Source organism: Pelophylax lessonae, assembly GCF_965119305.1.
Source record: "Pelophylax lessonae genome assembly, chromosome: 7".
Taxonomy (NCBI): Eukaryota; Metazoa; Chordata; class Amphibia; order Anura; family Ranidae; genus Pelophylax; species Pelophylax lessonae.
The window spans coordinates 203,878,486-203,897,599 of NC_138774.1; the positions used below are offsets into that span (position 1 = coordinate 203,878,486).

General features: G+C 43.5%; 1 protein-coding gene across 1 annotated transcript in view; it reads right to left on the minus strand.

Annotated features, from left to right (window-relative positions):
• Window positions 1–19,114, minus strand: part of LOC309560301 (cholesterol 7-desaturase nvd-like) — a 48,697-nt gene that overhangs the window by 13,793 nt on the left and 15,790 nt on the right. The window contains exons 2-3 of the mRNA XM_082263915.1: window positions 8,408–8,596; window positions 6,573–6,751 (exon numbers count right to left, since the gene is read on the minus strand). Of these exons, the coding sequence (XP_082120041.1) occupies window positions 6,573–6,751; window positions 8,408–8,596 (368 nt within the window). The remainder of the gene's footprint in view (window positions 1–6,572; window positions 6,752–8,407; window positions 8,597–19,114) is intronic.

The window sequence follows — 19,114 nt, forward strand, 5'->3', positions numbered from 1 at the left end:
GGCTGGAAATCACTAATGCTGACAGAATAACAGACTGGAAGCTTTAAAAGGAGGGTGGTGCTTGAAATCATTGTTCTTCCTCTTAACCATGGTTTCCAGCAAGGAAATGTGCAGTCATTGCTTTGCACAAAAAGGGATTCACAGGCAAGGATACTGCTGCGGATACCAAGATTGCACCTAAATCAACCATTTTATCGGATCATCAAGAACTTCAAAGAGGTTTAATTGTTGTGACGAAGGCCACAGGGCACTCAAGTCCAGCAAGCACCAGGACCATCTCCTACAGTTGATTCAGCTGCGAGATCGGGGCACCACCATTGCAGAGATTGTTCAGAAATGGCAGCAGGCAGGTATGAGTGCATCTGCACGCACAGTGAGAAGACTTTTGGAGGCTGGCTTGGTGTTAAGGGCAGCAAAGAAGCCAGTTTTTGGCTTTGGACTGATATTCTGCAAAGGTACAGGGATTTGACTGCTGAGCAGTGGGGTAAAGTCATTTTCTCTAATGGATCCTCTGTTTGGGGCATCCAGAAAAAACCTTGTCCGGAGAAGAAAAAAAGTAAGGGCTACCATCAGTCCTGTGTCATGCCAAAAGTAAAGTATCCTAAGACCATTCATGTGTGGGGTTGCTTCTCAGTCAAGGGAGAGGGCTCACTCACACTTTTGCCACAGCCATCAAGAATGGTACAAAAACAACTTCCCCCAACCATCCAAGAACAGTTTGGTGGCAAAAGTGATTGTGAAACAAACATCTAGAAAATTGGGTCCATGGCCAGAAAACTTCCCAGACCTTAATCCCATTGAGAATTTGTGGTTAATCCTCAAGCGGCGAGTGATCCAAAAAAAAACCCCACAAATTCTGACAAACTCCAAGCATTGATTATGCAAGAATGGGCTGCCATCAGTTCAGGATATGGTCCAGAAGTTGACTGACCGCATGCCAGGGCGAACTGCAGAGGTCTTAAAAAGGAGGGTCAACACTGCAAATATTGGCTCTTTGCATAATCTTAATGTAATTGTTAATAAAAGCCTTTGACACTTATTAAATGCTTGTAATTATACTTCATTATATCATAGTAACATCTGACAAAAAGGTCTAAAAACAGACTTTGTGAAAATTAATATTTGTGTAGCACCCTACTAGGTAGTTGTTAGTGAGAGAGTATCGTTTTTGGCTCTGTCTGCCTATCAGAGGGGCAGCAGGCAAATCTATATTTATTTCTGCCTACCAGAGAGCAGGATCTGTGAGTGAGGTCTGCTCAGTATGCGATTCATCGAGTCTAGAGAGTGTTTCACACTGGTCCAATATGGAGGCATGTTGGACAGTGGAAGGAAACCTGACCAATGGATACATAGGCTTTGATACAGTCCTGGTGATTGGCAGAGAATGGTTGTCTCAGTGCATTCTAGGATACTGTATAAAAGCCAGGAGCACATGTGCTGCGGGGTCTTTGGCTGGTGAGCAGAGTCCTGGAGGGAGTGTGGCGGCTGCCTCCTCCTCTGTAGCAGTGGCACATGGCATCAGGAAGTCATCCTGAGGGCCAGTAGGAACGGAGCTGAACCCAGAGGTCCAGGAAAGCTGACTGAGGGGGGGAGACATTGGAGACCCTAGAAAACCAGTATCGTGAGTACAGGGAATCGTGTCAATGGACAAGTGTCAGTGGTCAAGAAAGAGGATACCAGGAAAGTGTCCCGAAGATATCTTTAGTTTATCAAGTCATCTGGAAAGAGACTTAATCCTAAATCCACCTAAGTGGCAAGATGGATCAACAGCGTGGCTGTATCAACCGATAAATGTCCTCCAAACTTTGTGCATAGTTAATCTGGAGTATCCCACTATTCCCTTCTCCCATCCCCGATTTATAAAATAAACAAAACATACCCCTGGACTAATTATTGACTGAGCCAAGAAGTAAAGTGAGACTGTGAATGTCAAGGTTGGTAACGATAACCCAGGGGGACCCGAAGTGTAAAAATCCAGCATTCCTTAAGGGGGCAGTGCAACATTTGTGCTATTCTCAAAACTTTTGGCCACGGCTGTATACACTATAGAGGGATATGCTTTGTTTCTATTCCATGTCTGAGGTGTACAATCACTTGTATAGACTACTAAATCATTGATCCCAGTATGCAGACAATAGCGTATATTGGTTCCAGGTCACTGAAGAAAGGATGAAGCCAGAGCCTGCATCATTAAAAACAATGTTGGTAGTGGCAACGTCTATATTCCTATTCTGAAAGGTAGGCTGTAGTAGGACACATGGAGGAGTGCTCTATAATGTACACTACAAGCCAGACTTTCAGGCAAAATTTTTTACAGGAGACCTAGAAACTAGTTTCAGCAAAAAAAATCTGCCTGATGAGTACGCCTCAAAAGCTGCAAGCCTTTGTCTGTCAATGCTGTCTGGTTGGCCAGTCTCCACCTGACAAAACTGCTATGTCAAAAGCAAACTTTCTAGAAGTTTGAGTAACCCAAATCAGGACCCTCCTCACAAATCACACTAAGCAGCAGGAAAAACAGGCCTGCCCGCATGTTACTCATATATAGAAAGCATTCTTGCAAGTACATAGAGGGTAACAAGTCCCTCAATTCACACCACATACCCACAGAGACTTCCTCATTCTTTAGCAAAATGAACACTACTTAATTCAGCTTTCATTGGTGAAAGGAAGTGTCAATGGAAGGGTTGATTTGCTCAATAGTGGGAATGGCATGTTTGACAAACCCTAATGCACACGTTTAAAGGAGATGTACAGCCAAAGCTCATTTGGCTGTACAGCTCCTATGGATCACAGGAGTGCAGATCGTTCTGCACTCCTGTGACCCGTTTTCAGTAGAGAGCGTGCTGAAGTCCGCTCTCTGCTGATGTCGGTCCAGGCACCACGTCATGACCACTACACTAAGTCGGGATTTGCCAGGTGCCTGGACTAACACCAGGCTCAGCCTCTCAGTGAGGCGCTGAGAGCCTAAGCTGGCCGCTCCTCGCCCCTCCACAGCCCAGTGCTCCAATGAGCAAGAAGGAGGCAGAGCCGAGAGCTGTGACTGACACTCATTCGCTCTCTGCTCGAGAAGCTGTCAGAACTGAGCGATTGGCGGTGTTTGATCGTTCGGTTCTCAGAGCAGAGGCGCAGGGGGATAGATGCCGATGCTGCATCCACCTAGGTTAAGTATAAATATGCATTAATTCCATAATTCTCTTTTTAAAGGCTTTGTTCTGCTTATAGTGTTATATTGGTAGATAGAGGCAGGTCTACACAAAAATTTTATATATATATTTTTTTTTTTCACACAAAAGCTTCTAGGTTGCAACTGCTCTAATTTTGCAACTTTTCAGAGGATTTCCCCTAGAATGTGGTTGCAAAGGCTCAGTTTACCTTCTTGCATTCTATGCAAAAAAAAAAAAAAAAAAACTGTGCAGCATTGCCCCCACCCAAATACTTACCCAAGTCCCATCTTGATCCAGGATGTGCACGAGAGCAGCGGCTCTCCATTCCCATTGGCTGAGACAGCAACAGGAGCAATTGGCTACTGCTACTGACCTTTTACAGTCAGCGAGCCAATGAGGAGAGAGCAGGGGAGGGGCCAAGACTCACTCCATGCCATGTGTAAGTGGAGACACAGCAGGGAGTCTTGGGAGTAAGCACCCGACAGGCGGGAGGGGCCCGGAGCACCAGCGGGGACCCGAGAAGAGGAAGATTTGGGCTGCTCTGTGCAAAACCACTCCATAGAGCAGATAAGTATGACAAGGTTAGTTTGTTATTTTAATCTGCCTTTAACATCACTTTAAAAGTAGAATGTCTGTACAGCCCATGGCCATCAATGAGATTTCAACTTCCAAAATTGCATAGAACAGAAATTCCTAAAGCACCACTAAACAAAGCTATTTGCAAAGAGCATCAAGGGTTAGCACCTCTGTCGGGATTTGGGTTTTACCATCTGTCTCTATTAGGGAGCTTTCCAACAAAGAATGACTAGAGTAGGGAAGGGTTAGAACTGAACAATGTTTTTATAGTGGTCAGAGCCTTCTCTTCTCAGTGACACCTACCCCCTGGCATCACGGGTAGATGTTAACCTGTTAAATTTTACCTATCCCATTATCCAAAGCTTAAAATTACATTAAAGCAGAACAAAAAGGTATAGAAAAACTGCAAGCAGGCAGCCCTTTGTTGCAGAAGAGACATGCAATGTTTAACACCTGCCTGCTCGCAGTATTCTGAATGCACACTGAGCTGTGCACTCCCGACATATACCATCTGTGCCAGAATGAGGGACTACCGTGCACATGTGCAGAGTAGCATCACTATACCAGCCAATCAAGAGGCCAAAAAACTCAGCACCTGAAAAGAGGCAGAGAACTCAGCGGTGCATTGCGTCCACTGTAGCTGCACAGATTTGTACAGGGTAGGAACTTTCTTCCCCACGAGGTCCTGCCAGTGCTGGCCCTCTTATCCCTGCACTTTGGCAGCCCAGTACCCAGAAGCTGCAGCAATGTTACCCAACCCAGACTTGGCACTGCTGGGCATACAGTGCATCCGGAAAGTATTCACAGTGCTTTACTTTTTCTACATTTCAGGTTACAGACTTATTCCAAAATTGATCAAATTCATTATTTTCCTCAAAATACTACAAACAGTACTCCATAATGACAGCGTGAAAAGTTGGTTTGAAATCTATGCAAATTTATAAAAAAAAAAAATCACATGTACAGAAGTACTCAGCCTTTGCCATGACACTCAAAATGGAGCTCAGTTGCATCCTGTTTCCACCGATCATCCTTGAGATGTTTCTACAACTTGTCCACCTGTGGTAATTTTCAGTTGATTGGACATGATTTGGAAAGGCACACACCTGTCTATACAAGATCCCACAGTTAACCGTGCATGTCAGAGCACAAAGCCATGAAGTCCAAGGATTTGTCTGCGGCCCTCCGAGACAGGATTGTATCGAGGCACAGATCTGGGGAAGGGTACAGAAAAATTTCTGCAGCATTGAAGGTCCCAATGAGCACAGTGGCCTCCATCTGTAAATGGAAGAAGTTTGGAACCACCAGGACTCTTCCTAGAGCGGGCCACCTGGCTAGAGTGATCAGGGCCTTAGAGAGGTGACCAGGAACAGGATGGTCACTGACAGAGCTCCAGTGTTTCTGTGGAGAGAGGAGAACCTTCCAGAAGAACAACCATCTCTGCAGCACTCCACCAATCAGGCCTGTATGGTGGTAGAGTGGCCAGACAGAAGCCATTCCTCAGTAAGTCACATGACAGCCCGTCTGGAGTTTGCCAAAAGGCATCTGAAGAACTTACCATGAGAAACCAAATTCTCCGGTCTGATGAAAGATTGAACTCTTTGGCCTGAATGGCAAGTGTGATCTCTGGAGGAAGCCAGGCACCGCTCATCACCTGGCCAATACCATCCCTACAGTGAAGCCCGGTGGTGGCAGCATGATGTGGGGGTGTTTTTTCAGCAGCAGGAACTGGGAGACTAGTCAGGATCACGGGAAAGATGAATGCAGCAATGTACAGAGACATCCTTGATAAAAAAAAAGAAACCTGCTCCAGAGCATTGTGAACCTCAGACTAGGGCAAAGATTCATCTTCCAACAGGACAACTACCATAAGCTCACAGCCAAGATAACAAAGGAGTGGGTACAGGACAACTCTGAATGTCCATGAGTGGCCCAGCCAGAGCCCAGACTTGAACATGAATAAACATCTCTGAAAACAAAAAAACGGCTGTGCACCGACACTCCCCATCCAACCTGATGGAGCTCAAGAGGTCCTGCAAAGAATGGGAGAAACTGCTCAAAAATAGGTGTGCCAAGCTTGTACCATCATACTCAAAATGGCTTGAGGCTGTAATTGGTGCCAAAGGTGCTTCAAAAAAGTATTGAGCATAGGCTGTGAATACTTAAGTACATGTAATTTTTAAAGATTTCAAACAAACTTTTTTCACATTGCCATTATGGGTTATCGTTTGTAGAATTTTGAAGAATGAATTTAACCCATTTTGGAATAAGGCTAACAAAATGTGGAAAAAAGTGAAGCGCTGTGAATTACTTTCCAGATGCACTGTATAGGACACAGGGACATATAGTTCCAGGTCAGGTACATCCCTATGAAGTACTGACCCTTTCCAGACACTGAAAACTGGATGTACCCCAGGCCTTTTCCCTGTCCATAAAGAGGAAGGAACTAGGATGAGAGAGGACAACCCCCACTATCAAGGCTGAAAGGTGCACATCTTGTTCTGCCCTGGAAGATTTGGGAAACCGCAATTATAGAATGTGCATTGGAAGGCAGGGGTGGTTATAAGCCAAAAAAAAAAACCTCCTGTAGCAGGTCGAGACCCACAATGGGTTGTAGTGCTATTGGAAAGATGTTCCACTGTAAAACAAAAGCCTTACTAGGAGAGAGAAGCATTACTGAATCAACTGCTACCCAATAGTACAAATACATTTCCAAGTAAATGTAATTTCAAAGAAGTTCGGCTTTGAAAAGCACAGGTAACATGAGTGAACATGCACACGATAGCCACATATCCAACACAGAAGCTTATGTACAATAGGCCCAATTCTTACCTCTATGTGTGCATTAACATGGTGCTCCGTGCGCCCCCTGTACACCCACTTCTTACTGGTGATTTCCTCCTGTTCAGGGATGGTCCAAGTGGGCTCAATACGGTCACAGTGATACCATACAAACACCATTCCATTTATCTCACAGCTTGGCCATGTCTTAATCTTGGCAAACTCTGGCACTGAAATGCATAAAGACTTGTTATGGACAGCAAGTTACAGAAAAGGGTTTTTTTTAAAAAAGGCATGGGAAACTACTAGAAATTACAAAAAAAAAAAAAACTATTACCGACCCCCCTCTAACCAATTACAGTAAACCTGTATCTAGGTATGGGGAGAAGGGCCCCTGTTTATGCCTAAACAACCAATCGCCAAGCCCAAACCAATTATCCAGCAAGGTTACTTGTGGGGCACAGGGCATCCCTATGCAACTACAATCAGAAAGTCGATGTTACCTTGGTGGTTATTTACAATGCTAGCATTCGTATATTTGCTCCCAATGAAAGATTACTTTCAATCTACTTCATGTGTACTGTAGTTTTGGAAACAGCATAACCTGTGGGCAATGTGGGCAGAGCCATGAATCATTCCTTTGTGCTCTATCCTTGTAGCCAAATGTACATCCAGAACGGCTGGATTAAGTACACATCCAGCTTATTATGGAGCCATTTATTCCAAATGGCATATGTGGTTTCAGACCAGTGCAGTGTATAAACCATAGCTTCTATGGAGCAGTCCTTATGGATGGACAAATTTAGTGGTACTATGCACTCTTTGGTAAGATGGGTTAAAATTTCCTTATGATATTTTATTGACTGGATACGCACACATTTTACCTCCCAAAATCTTTGAAATGCTGTTCAGCTACCAGGGTTAATAAAATTGAATTTACTTTAAATAAAATGCTTTTGGAGTAAAAATCTATCTAAAGATAGTCTTCTATTTAAGATACATTAATAATTTAGTTTATTCAGCATGAAATGGTGCATCGTTATATAGCACGAGTCTGTATATTCTGCAATATTTACATTTTTGGTAAACTAATTTAAAGAATCCAAGCTCTGCAAGCTGAGATAACATGCACCATATTGATGCATTCACACAAATTCACATTAACTACCATCAAGCACAAATCCCTACATATAAAGAGCACCTGTCATGTCAGATTCATCATGGCAGTGCCTGTTAGCGGGCATCCACTCACCTGCTGCTGCCACGTCCCTCACCTTGTTGTGTCACTACAGCATCACCAGCCATCCCATTAAAGTGAATGGGACTGTTGGTGAGTCAACAGCGGGTTAGAGGAGGAAAAGATGACAGCTGCTCTTTAAAAATTAGGATAATTGATTTAAATCAAGCCTTTTTACTAGCAAGTTAAATCAAATCCAACTTGTCAGCTACCCCTGTTTTTTCAACCCCCCCAACACTGGATAGCCAGAATGGTGTCTTCATTTTAAGGAGGCCATAGATGGATTGAAATTTGGCCAGTTCAGTGTGAGCCAGCTGATTTTCAATCCATATATGGCTGCTCCCGCTCGACAAACTTATCCAACGATAAGTATTCTGGTTCGAACTGGAATGTTGGAAACACTTTCTTTGATCAGTGGCTGCAGCGCTAACCAGCGTATTCTGACAGCAGGAGTCCTCGCTGTCAGGATACAATAAAGCAAGGGAGGGTTCCTCTATCCACCTTGATTGAGGAATCCGTTTAGCCCCCCACCCCACAAAAAAAGATCATTCTATGACTAGCATTTTTTTAATATTCTATTTTAATTAGCACACAATCAACCAAATGGCATTTTTGTTATATTTTCTGCATTACATGCCTGTTTAAGTACCTTTTTCAGCATATGGTATCTTGGTGCACTTTCCATCTTTTCCACGGAACTGCCAGCCATGAAATGGGCACTCTATGCAATCTCCAACTACTCTGCCTCCCACAGCAAGATTGGCGCCAAGATGAGGGCAGTAGGCATCCACAACATACACTCTTCCACACGCAGTTCGGTACACCGCCACCTGCTCACCTGCAAGGGATAAGGGATAAAAACCAGCATTTAGAAACATAGCACAGTAGGCAAAGGCAAAACTGAAAATATTAAGCTCAACTCAAGATTAGATACTTTATATGGACAGTCAATATATTTAAATAGTTGAATTGACAATATATAGCTGCCAGTATAAAATAATAGCAAGCAAATTACCTGCATAACTGCCTGTGGTTGAAGCTTTTTCATATGAATATACTTATTTTTAAAGCAATATTATGGAGAACTAATGTTTTTGAGGCTAAAGCTACAGTTTTATATTTTTGCTACTTTTAATATATGAACAGCATAAGATTGTTTGAATGCAGACACTGCAGATACCATTATTACTGAATATACCATCCCTTGTGATATTCAGACAGTTGAAAAGCCTTTTAGTTAAAAGAAGTGAGGATTTAAAAAAAAAAAAATCATACTCCCCTAGGTTGCTCCAACATCAATTCGATGCTGCAGCTGATCACAGTTTTCACGGAGCAGAGTGGTGACTTAAGTCACTGGCTCTTTGCTCTGGCTGTACAGCGCTCACTGTGGAGGGGATGCAAGTGGCTGGCTGAGGCTCTCAGTGGCATGCAGAGGGGCATAGCCAACTGCATCTGGGTGGATCCCAACAGTATTGTCGGGTTCCCTGTAGAGCCTGAAACAGCTCTGACATCAGCCAATGGTGGGCTTTAGCCCACCAACGGGTGAATCTGGGACACAGGGGTGAAGACAAATGCACTGCTGCGACCCACATGAGAAGTATGGCCAAAAAAGCTTTTAAATATTTAGCGCATCTTGGAAGAAATGGAACATTCCAAGCTCAAAACCCCAGCAACTGGTCTTGGAGAGGTGGAGCAGGGCTCGTCAATTGAGTACTCTTCATGCACCATGCTATCTGTAAATGGGGAGAAAGAACACAGGAGACCGGCAAAGAGACTTTGGGGAATATCAAATTGCATGACAATTCTCAAAAGATGTTGAAATACAATATTTACTTCTGCATTTGACATGGTGTTCGCTTTATTAATAAGTTAAAAATGACTGTCAGTATCTAAAACAAACTAGCAATAAAATGAAATGCAGGCACACTCAGGCCGTTTCAATGAAGTATTTTACAACATTGGTTCTGTTGAATGACATTAGGATTATGCAAGTTCTAACAGTTTTCAGTAAATCTCATCTGTCCACTTATCTATCTGGTGTATAAAAGTAGGTCAGGCAATAGCTGCAGGGACTGCAAGTTTGTATTAGATAGCATCTATACAGAATGTATATAAAATTCCTTTAATAGCTGTTGCTGGAAAAACTTTAACATCTTTTATCTCCCTTTGCAAGATGGGAGGCAGCGGATTTTCAAATCAGCCCTCAACTGGATACTGCCCAAAGAGAATGATTGTTTGGATTTGTACAGAAAGCCATTCCAGAACCTGTATGTAGCCTTGACTGAACAGCAGCCTCCATTTACAAGGTCTTACAAGTATTTTGCTGTACCCCAAGATTTCATTTACAGAGACCCTTGTCCCCAACTTAAAAAGCATAGGGAGTGTGAAATCACTGCTGCCCCAGATCCTTCACCCCTCCCCTCATCTCCCTCCATAACTTTTTAAAAATGACAGTTCCGAGTCTGCCAAGACTGCCAACATCCCATCCAAGATGGCGCTGCCAGGCAGTAGTTCCAGGACTATTGAATGTCCACACAAGGGAGGCTTTTACAAATAAACAGCCATAAAATACATTAGACGCACATATGTTACGAGAATTTTTTCTTGAAATGAAGGTCTGGGAAGCGGGTCTCTAAAAAGGGAATTCTGGCCTGTACCAGCCTTTAAAATAAGCTGGCTACATAATGAATCTTTATCTGTATTGGCACCCCTGCACTTCTGTCACATAATGCACCACCTCAGCCAAAAATGTTGCAATTACAAATGTTTAGGCGTTCTCATGTTTATTCCCTTTGTATTGGTACGTCAAAAGAGGAGAAAAAGCCGAATCTGACAGTCTATGCAAAACTCCAAACGCAAAACTTTATTTCTGAAAACTGGATGTGTGTAAATTTTGATGTGGCAAGACTATGTGGCTGAATGTACCAATATCTGTACTCTATTCTATGCTTTGTGCATTGCAAATGTTCTATATGTCTTCTTGAATATTAATATATTTACCCTTTAAAAAAAATAAAAAATGGTTTTGGACAAAGCACTAAAGAGTACAGAGCTAGCCAGCAACGAGTCCAGATCTAAATCCCATAGAGCACCTGTGGGGAGATCTCAAAACAGCAGTTGGGAAAATAAACCTTTCCAATATAAGAAACCTGGAGCAGTTGGCGAAAGTGGTCAAACATTCCAGGCAGCGACTGATTTCAGGTATTTTTTCCAAGGGCTGTGCTACCATTTAAAGGGTGCCAATTTTGGCCAGTCCATTTTTAGAGTTTTGCATGAAATGTGTCAGATTCGGCTTTGTTTCTCCACTTTGTCATACAAATACGAACAAAAGAAACATGAAAATGCCTAAACATTTGTAATTGCAATAATTTTCTGGGCAAAATGGTGCATTAGTTGCGGTCTGCAAACATTCAGACATCAAGTATTTTTTTGCCAAGTACACAAGAATTAAAGTTGCAATATATTTGAGCTCCTTTTGCCCCACTTTTTCCATAAAGATCGTTCTCTGGAAAGGAAAGTAAACTATTTAAAATAGGAAAGTTTTTAAATCCAATGCCCATGGACATTTGAAAGTAAATGTGTCTAGTGAAATTTTCCCTAAGAATTCCACATTCGTATAAATTGCTCTTGAATTACCGCTAGCAGAACAAGTAGAGTAAGATGGCTTGCAAAGATAGAAGCATAGAATAGGAACAATAAACGTGCAATATACACCATTTCATCACATTGAGGTTAGTCAAGCCTACGTTCCGTACACCTGGAACCGGTTCCACCAGAAATTCTGACCACGGGACAAGGGTTACTACAATACAAGAGGCCAGTTTGTGTAATGTTACACTCGGTTACGGAACATCCCTTTCACAGTTAATTGTTCAGAAACCGTGGAGAGGTTTGGAGCCTTGTCACTATGGTCCAGTCACATCCAAAATTTCTTAGATGCAAAAGTCCTTTTCAAGCCTAATCATACAAGTATTAAATGGTCATTGTATACAAAACGGATTCCTGCATTTCGGTAGATCCTACTCTTCTGGCTCTTTACTATATTTAACCACCTAACCTCTGGAATATTTGCCCCCCTTCATGACCAGGCAACTTCTTGCAATTTGGCACTGTGTTACTGAGTTACCAGGGGAACCCTGGCAGCACCACCTGGTCGCCAGGCACAAGCACTAAATGATCCTCAGAAGAGGACATTACCAGACTCACAACCCAGCAGAAACAGGCACCTGCAGCCAGCAGGATAAGTCTGCACTCCACCCAGTGATCAGGCCGTGAAAGGATCCAGGAGTCAGCACCAGGGGTTGAGGAGGGACTCCCACCGCCGAAATAGTCACCCACAGGGCTCCACTGCCATGGCCGCCGCTATTTCAATGGCAAACCACCGCAAAATTGCTGCTTTACTACACAAACATGGCGCAACACCACAAGGCTCCCAGGAGGGATCCCTAGGTCTCAGGACAGACCCAGGCATGATGGGGGGCCCTGGCAGGAGCCCCAACCAGGTATATCCCCCCGCACAGCTGATTGTTCGGTCTCCCCGGCCCTGATCGCCAGCACATCGCCCTGCCCCCCTCCCAGGAGGTGGACCAGACCATCCACACAGCCCCAGCATAAGTGGAGGGGGGTAGGGGGGACAGATGAAAAGGGAGGTGTTTGATGGGAAGGAGGGGAACCCGGGGTCCGACCGTCCCAGGGAGGGGCCCACTTCCTCCCGAAAACCCTCCAGGGGGAGAGGGGGGGACAGCTACTCACCACACCAGGAACCAGGTGGGCACTGCTGCAGACAGAACCCGTCAGCAGGAACACTGCGACTCAGGCTGAGACCTTAGTGGTATCTGACCTCGCAAGGTGTTCAACTTGCAGGCCAGCCCCCATCCAGGGGGGCTATGTCGCAGCCAATAATTGACTGAACAAATCTCAGGTGGACAAGAATAACCAGAATTACATCAGGAATCCTTATTCCAGCGCAAGTCCCAGCTTACCATACACTTGCTAAATGCAGCCAGGGCTTGCACACCACCTGCAAGACCCTTGCACACCACCTGCAAGACCCCCTTCCCCCATTTTTGTTCCTTTGTTTCTGTCCTACTGTTTCGTTTGCTCCCTCTTAATTCGCTAAAAGTTTGGTCAAAAGGTATGGGACAGGTCTCTGGCAGGTAGGCAACCTATGAAGGAATTGCACTCTTAGATCTCCATTATGCTTTTTTTGGGAAGTTTTCATGGACTTCTAATAGAATGCTTACACTGTAGGTCCTTGGCCTTTTGCATTATACATGAATTGCTGTATCATCAACTTGAATCTCCACTATAATTGTTTTGGGAAGTTTTCATGGACTTCTGATTGAATGCTAACATTGTAGGCCCTTGGCCCTTTGCGCTATACATGAGTTGCTGTATTGACTTTATCTATGTTAGTGTCTGTATTAGAGCTGCACGATTCTGGCCAAAATGAGAATCACGATTTTTTAGCTTGGAATAAAGATCACGATTCGCTCACGATTCTCTGTGTAACAAAAAAAAAATTGGGATAACTTTACTGTTACGTTTTTTTTTTATTCATTAAAGTTTATTAATTGCGTTTGAAAGACTGCTGCGCAAATACAGTGTGACATAAAATATTACATCAATCGCCATTTTATTCTGTAGGGTCTCTGCTAAAAAAATATATAAAATGTTTGGGAGTTCTAAGTACTTTTCTAGCAAAAAAAAAAATGATTTTAACTTGCAAGCAACAAATGTCAGAAAAAGGTCTAGTCTTTAAGAGGTTAAACTTCCTTTCTCCCTGGCAGAGGGAAGGAAAAGATACAATGTAATCATTTTGTTTATAGTTACTGGGAGACTTATGCTGATAGGCGTTTGCGGGAGGAAAGAAACAATGTAATCATTTTGTTTATAGTTACTGGGAGTTTTCCACAGCTGTTTTCTCTGCTCCCTCAGCTATGCAAAGAATCGAGCATAAGTCAGGTTTAGATCGTCAGGGGGGGTGAATCGAGATCGCGATTTTCATACGATTAATCGTGCAGCTCTAGTCTGTATATAGTCTGTAAAACCCTTGGCTTTTGCAAAATAGGACATGCAAAAAATAGATCTGCGAATATTCTCAACCATCTAACTGTTGGCCATATCAATAATGAAGAGGAGGCATCTGTCCCTGATATATAGAAAAAAATTGCCAAATAGGCCAGAAGGGGAGGAGGTGGGACTGAGTGATGCCAGAAATCATGTAATCAATAGCAACAATGTTATATAAAAAGTTATACATTAACATGAACTAAAAACATCCCCACAAACTGGGACTCAAATCACAAACTTAAAACAACCACAATCAAACCCATGTAGCACATCACAGCATGGGCCTGACAGTGTTAGTACACAGCAGGGTACAGTCCCATTGGTTTTTGTCCAAAGCCCCAACAGGTTTTTTTCTATAGCTCTGAAAATGTTCCCTACATCTACTGAACTTTGATATCTGGTTCCACCAAAGTATTAAACCCAGTGGTTAAACATCCTTACTGTTTGGATTCTCCACAAGGAAACTGGAGGTTACATCTGCCAGTGAAAGAACCCATAAGCCCCTCACAGTCAAGAAAGTGTTGGAAGACAAAGCTGGCATGACAACTGGAACTCCTGTCTAAATTCTCAATACTGCATTTGTTAGTGAAAAGGTAAACACTGTTCTACTAGCTATACGGTGTTCATGCTACAAAAACTGCTGCCAGTCTGAACTTGTTAAGGACCCCGATGAAGTGTAAGGATTTGCCAAACAGGCTGACTGCAGAAGGTAACAGCATGCAATGGGCCGAAATTTGAAGGTCTTTGAAGGGTGCAAAGAGTAATGCAGATTTTGATCTTCATCCCAATTCAAATATTGTATGAACCTAGAGTTTTCAAGGACAACCCCTGAAAAAGGGGATAGAGGGATTTGGTCCAAGACATACAACCTGGAGCCATGCGGATTTACTGTTAGATTGTAAAGTCTCTTTACATGTTCTACTTACCTGCCCTATGAAGTGGTTTTGCACAGAACAGCCCAGGTCCTCCTTTTCTCTGGTCCCTCTTGCTATGGGGAACATCTGAGCCGAGGCTCCCTTTGTCCATTCAGACATTGAGCTGGTGCCCAGCCCTGCCCCCTTTCTTTCCTCATTGGGTGACCAACTGACAGCAGCAGGAGCCAATGGGGGGAGCCCCAGGCAGCTGAGACACTCCTGTAGCATCGCTGGATAGAAGGACCTCAGGTAAGTATTAGGGGTGCTGAGGGGGACTACTACACACAGAAGGCTTTTTATCTTAATGCATAGAAACGCATTAAGAAAAAAACTCTTAATCAATTTTAAACATTGGGCTAATTATTCAACAGCAGGTTATGTAAATCACAAAACCCTCTAAAATTACAATTTAAAGCGTTTGTGGCTGCTGTACAGTACTTGTAAGAAAGTATCCTGTTCTGTTTATATTCCTTTTGTGTAAAATCCCTGGTATTCCTGCTGGTCCCCTTGCTTTCCTATTGAAAACTAACCACACCAAGCAGGTGAACACACCATGGTCAGTTCCCTAGCTATGCTGGCCACTCAGCCTGCTCTACTCCAATGATCAGACTTGTCCTGCCAACCCTCTGCACAGCCCGTCACTGGGAAGCTCAGTGTGCTGCTGCTTCTCCTTCCCCCAGCTCTTATGCAGATGAGAACAGAGGGAACAAGATCACTTAGTCCCCGTTCACACTAAGGCGACCTGTGAGGCGATCTGGTCGCCTCACAGGTCGCCGTAGGTCACCTTCCATAGGGAAGCTGCGGACCCGTTCTAATAGGAGCGACACAAGTCGCTCCAACTTAGAAAAAGGGTCCCGAGCTTCTTTGGGGCGACCCCGAGGCGACCGCCATAGACTTCAATGTTATGAAGTCCGTGGCGGCCGCTCCGAGGTCGCGGCGCGCTGCTCGCACCGCGACCTCGGAGGTCGCCCCCCCCAAGTCGGATCGCCCCTATGTGAACGGGGCCTAAAGGGAAAAAAATGTATGTTTTTATAGCTATACAAAAATGTTTTGCCTTTCATTTCTATTTAAAACTGAATGGGTTGTTTTACAAGGTGATCGTTTACAATCACTTTAAGGCATCGGTCAGGTTTAGATTTGCTTTCTATCAGAAAGCTTCAAAGGGATCCCACAGTCGATCAGCTTCTATATGATCGCAATTGGTTCAATGTATTACAATTGAAAGGACAAGAACTCACTGCTCAAGGTGGTGTGATTGCCTGATGACTCACACCGGTGCATGCCCCGGCTCGCCTCCGTGAAAACTTGATAAAGGAAAAGGAATTGGCAGCACTCCAGGTTGAGTCAAAATCCAGATTTATTGACTGGACATCCAAATATGACAATCTTGACAAGGTAGACGCGTTTCACACACTGTGTGCTTAATCATTATCATCATTACATCTTGTAATGATTAAGCACACAGTCAGTGTGAAACGCGTCTACCTTGTCACGATTGTCATATTTGGATGTCCAGTCAATAAATCTGGATTTTGACTCAACCTGGAGTGCTGCCAATTCCTTTTCCTTTATCAATGTATTACAGCCAATACAGTCAATAAAACTGTTTGCTGGTATACTGAATTTGCTTAGTAATTGTTGCCTTCCTTTGTTTAATCACTCAATTGTAAAGGCAATCGAATGCTGGTTGACAACGGCTATCCAGCGACTGACATTGCAACACCTAACTTGCCTGTCACAACCATTCAACCGAATTGCATGTTCATCCCCAGATTCTCAATTTAATACAGAGAATGCAGCAAGAGGAGTGAGGCATGCTGGGTTTTGTAACAAAGGAGATCTGGCAAACTGTTTTTTATCAGATTCCCAGAAAAATAAAAAATCCAGGGGGCACACTGCAAGGACCAGAAAATACAGAGTAGCTATAAAAATAGGCAGATTTTCCAATACTAGGTATGAGCACTGAGTAATCCAAACCTTGGCACAGAACAAAGCCATGGTCACAAACGGTTTGCTCCTGGTGAAAGGCAATTATTTCACTGATCTCATAAGGTCTTGCAGGTGGTGTAGTCAGCATGGGCTAGGCAGGCAGTTCTAAAGCCAGGTTTGCTTCATTTAAGTCTTCTATCTATCTCCAAGGAAAGCACAACCGTAAATGACACTGACTTGTCTAGCTGGATTAGCCGGTCCAGACCCTTCACTCACTAACCAGCTCCAAACCACTTTTATACAAGCTTTACAACTACATGTCCCAAATATGCACTCAGACGTTCATCCAGCATTCACTGTTATAAACTGAAAATCATGGCCAATTAGTTTACAGCACAATAAAAACAGACTCACTTATGTACAAAGTAGCTTAAGGCCATTTTCAGAGGGAGAAGAAAGCCAACCCGTTACAAAAAAGTTACTCTATGGCACAAAATTTGCAGCAATAAGCCATGACAGCCTATTATTCCCTTCATTTTCTTTGGAATTTCAACATTTTTTCATGCAAAAATGTACCAAAAACATGTAGAAGTATAGAACTACAAGGTATGAGACAAATTGAGCTTTAAACCATACGCAACCCTAGACCTCAAAGTGACTGTAAAGTCTTGTTTTTTTTCTCTTTTAACCACTTCAATACTGGACACTTTCACCCCCTTCCTGCCCAGGCCAATTTTCAGCTTTTAGTGCTGTTGCATTTTGAATGACAATCGTGCGGTCATGCAACACTGTACCTAAACCAAATTTATGTCATTTTTCCCACAAATAGAGCTTTCTTTTGGTGGTTTTTGATCAACTCAAGGTTTTTTTCTTTTTTGCTAAACAAAGACCGAAAAGTTTGAAAGAAAAAAAAAATAAAAAATGTTTTTCGTTTACATTATAAAATTTTGTAAATCCGTTTTTTCCTGCACTGACGAGCACTGATGGGCACTGATATGACACATTGAGAGGCAGCACTGATAGATGGCAATGATGGGCACTGGTGGGCAGCACTGATAGATGTCAATGATGGGTAGCACTGATGAGGGCAATGACAGGCTCCCTGAGCACTGATTGGCATCCCTGGTGACATGGGTGGGCATCCCTGGTGGCTCTAGTGGCATCCCCCAAGGGTCTGCACTGGTAATCAATGCTCTGATCACCAGCACAGACCCCCCCCCCCCCGTCAGGAGAGCCGCCCGTCGGCTCTCCTCCACTCGCGCCTGTGAGGTGCGAACTGAGGAAAGCCGATCAACAACACTTCCCATTTACTATGTGATCAGCTGTGATTGGACACAGCTGGTCACATGGTAAAGAGCCTATGTTATAGGCTCTTTACCAAGATCAAAGATGCAGTGTGTCAGAGTGATACACCGCACCATCGATCGCCGCTCTGCGCTCCCCTGGGGCGTCATATGATGCCCAGTCAGGATACAGCAAACACTTTTCGGCCGTCATTTTGTTATACCACAGGCGGGAAGTGGTTAAAATAACAGGTTATACATTAAAACCTTGGATTACGTGTAACTTGGTTTGATAGTGTTTTGCAAGACAAGCTAAAGTTTTTTTATAAACTGACTTTATAAACCAGCAATGTCTTGATATACAAGTAGCGTCATGTCCCAACTGAGTAAAAAAGAAGAGAGTCGCCTCTAAGTGTAGCAATATGGTTACATTTAATGAAGGTACAACATTTAGCAACTCACATCGTTGAGGATTAAAACAGGCACATCTAAGTTTGCAGGCATCCGGGGTAAAGCTGTCCACATAGACAGTCCTCCGCACCGCCATCAACATCATCCCTTTCACACTGTGCTCCATCAGCGTTTCAAGCCTCGCTTTCAGATCGCTCTACTGCAGGGTAGTCTTCTCTTTCATAACTGCAGACTGATGGCAGTGAGAGCCCCCAGTGCAGATGACGGTCTATGGAGATGGCTTTACCCCGCATGCCTGCATACTTGGATGTGCCTCTTAACCATGTGAGTTGCTAAATTTTGAACTTTCATTAAATGTAACTTATTACTGCACTTCGAGGCGCTTCTCTTTTATACTCTGTAGCTCCTGCTGGATTTTGCTTCTAATTCCCTTGTGGAAGCAGCCATTTGTGGATGGACATTTTATGGTTACATACCCTTCACATCTTTTTATATGGACTATAAACTGAAGGTCCCTGCTGAACCAGCAGAATTTTTATCCCTGGATGGCCATCTTAAATCCAATCCTGAGTTCACTGTTTATAGCACCATTAAGGTCAGCAAGCATTAACTGCTAAAAAAAAAAAAAAAAAAAAAAAAAAAAAAATTCTTAGAATCCCAAGCCAGACTATACTGGTCCGCCCCTTTCATTTACTGGATTTCAGTTTTCAATGATGGAGGATCACATGTGGGCATCATTAAGGGCAA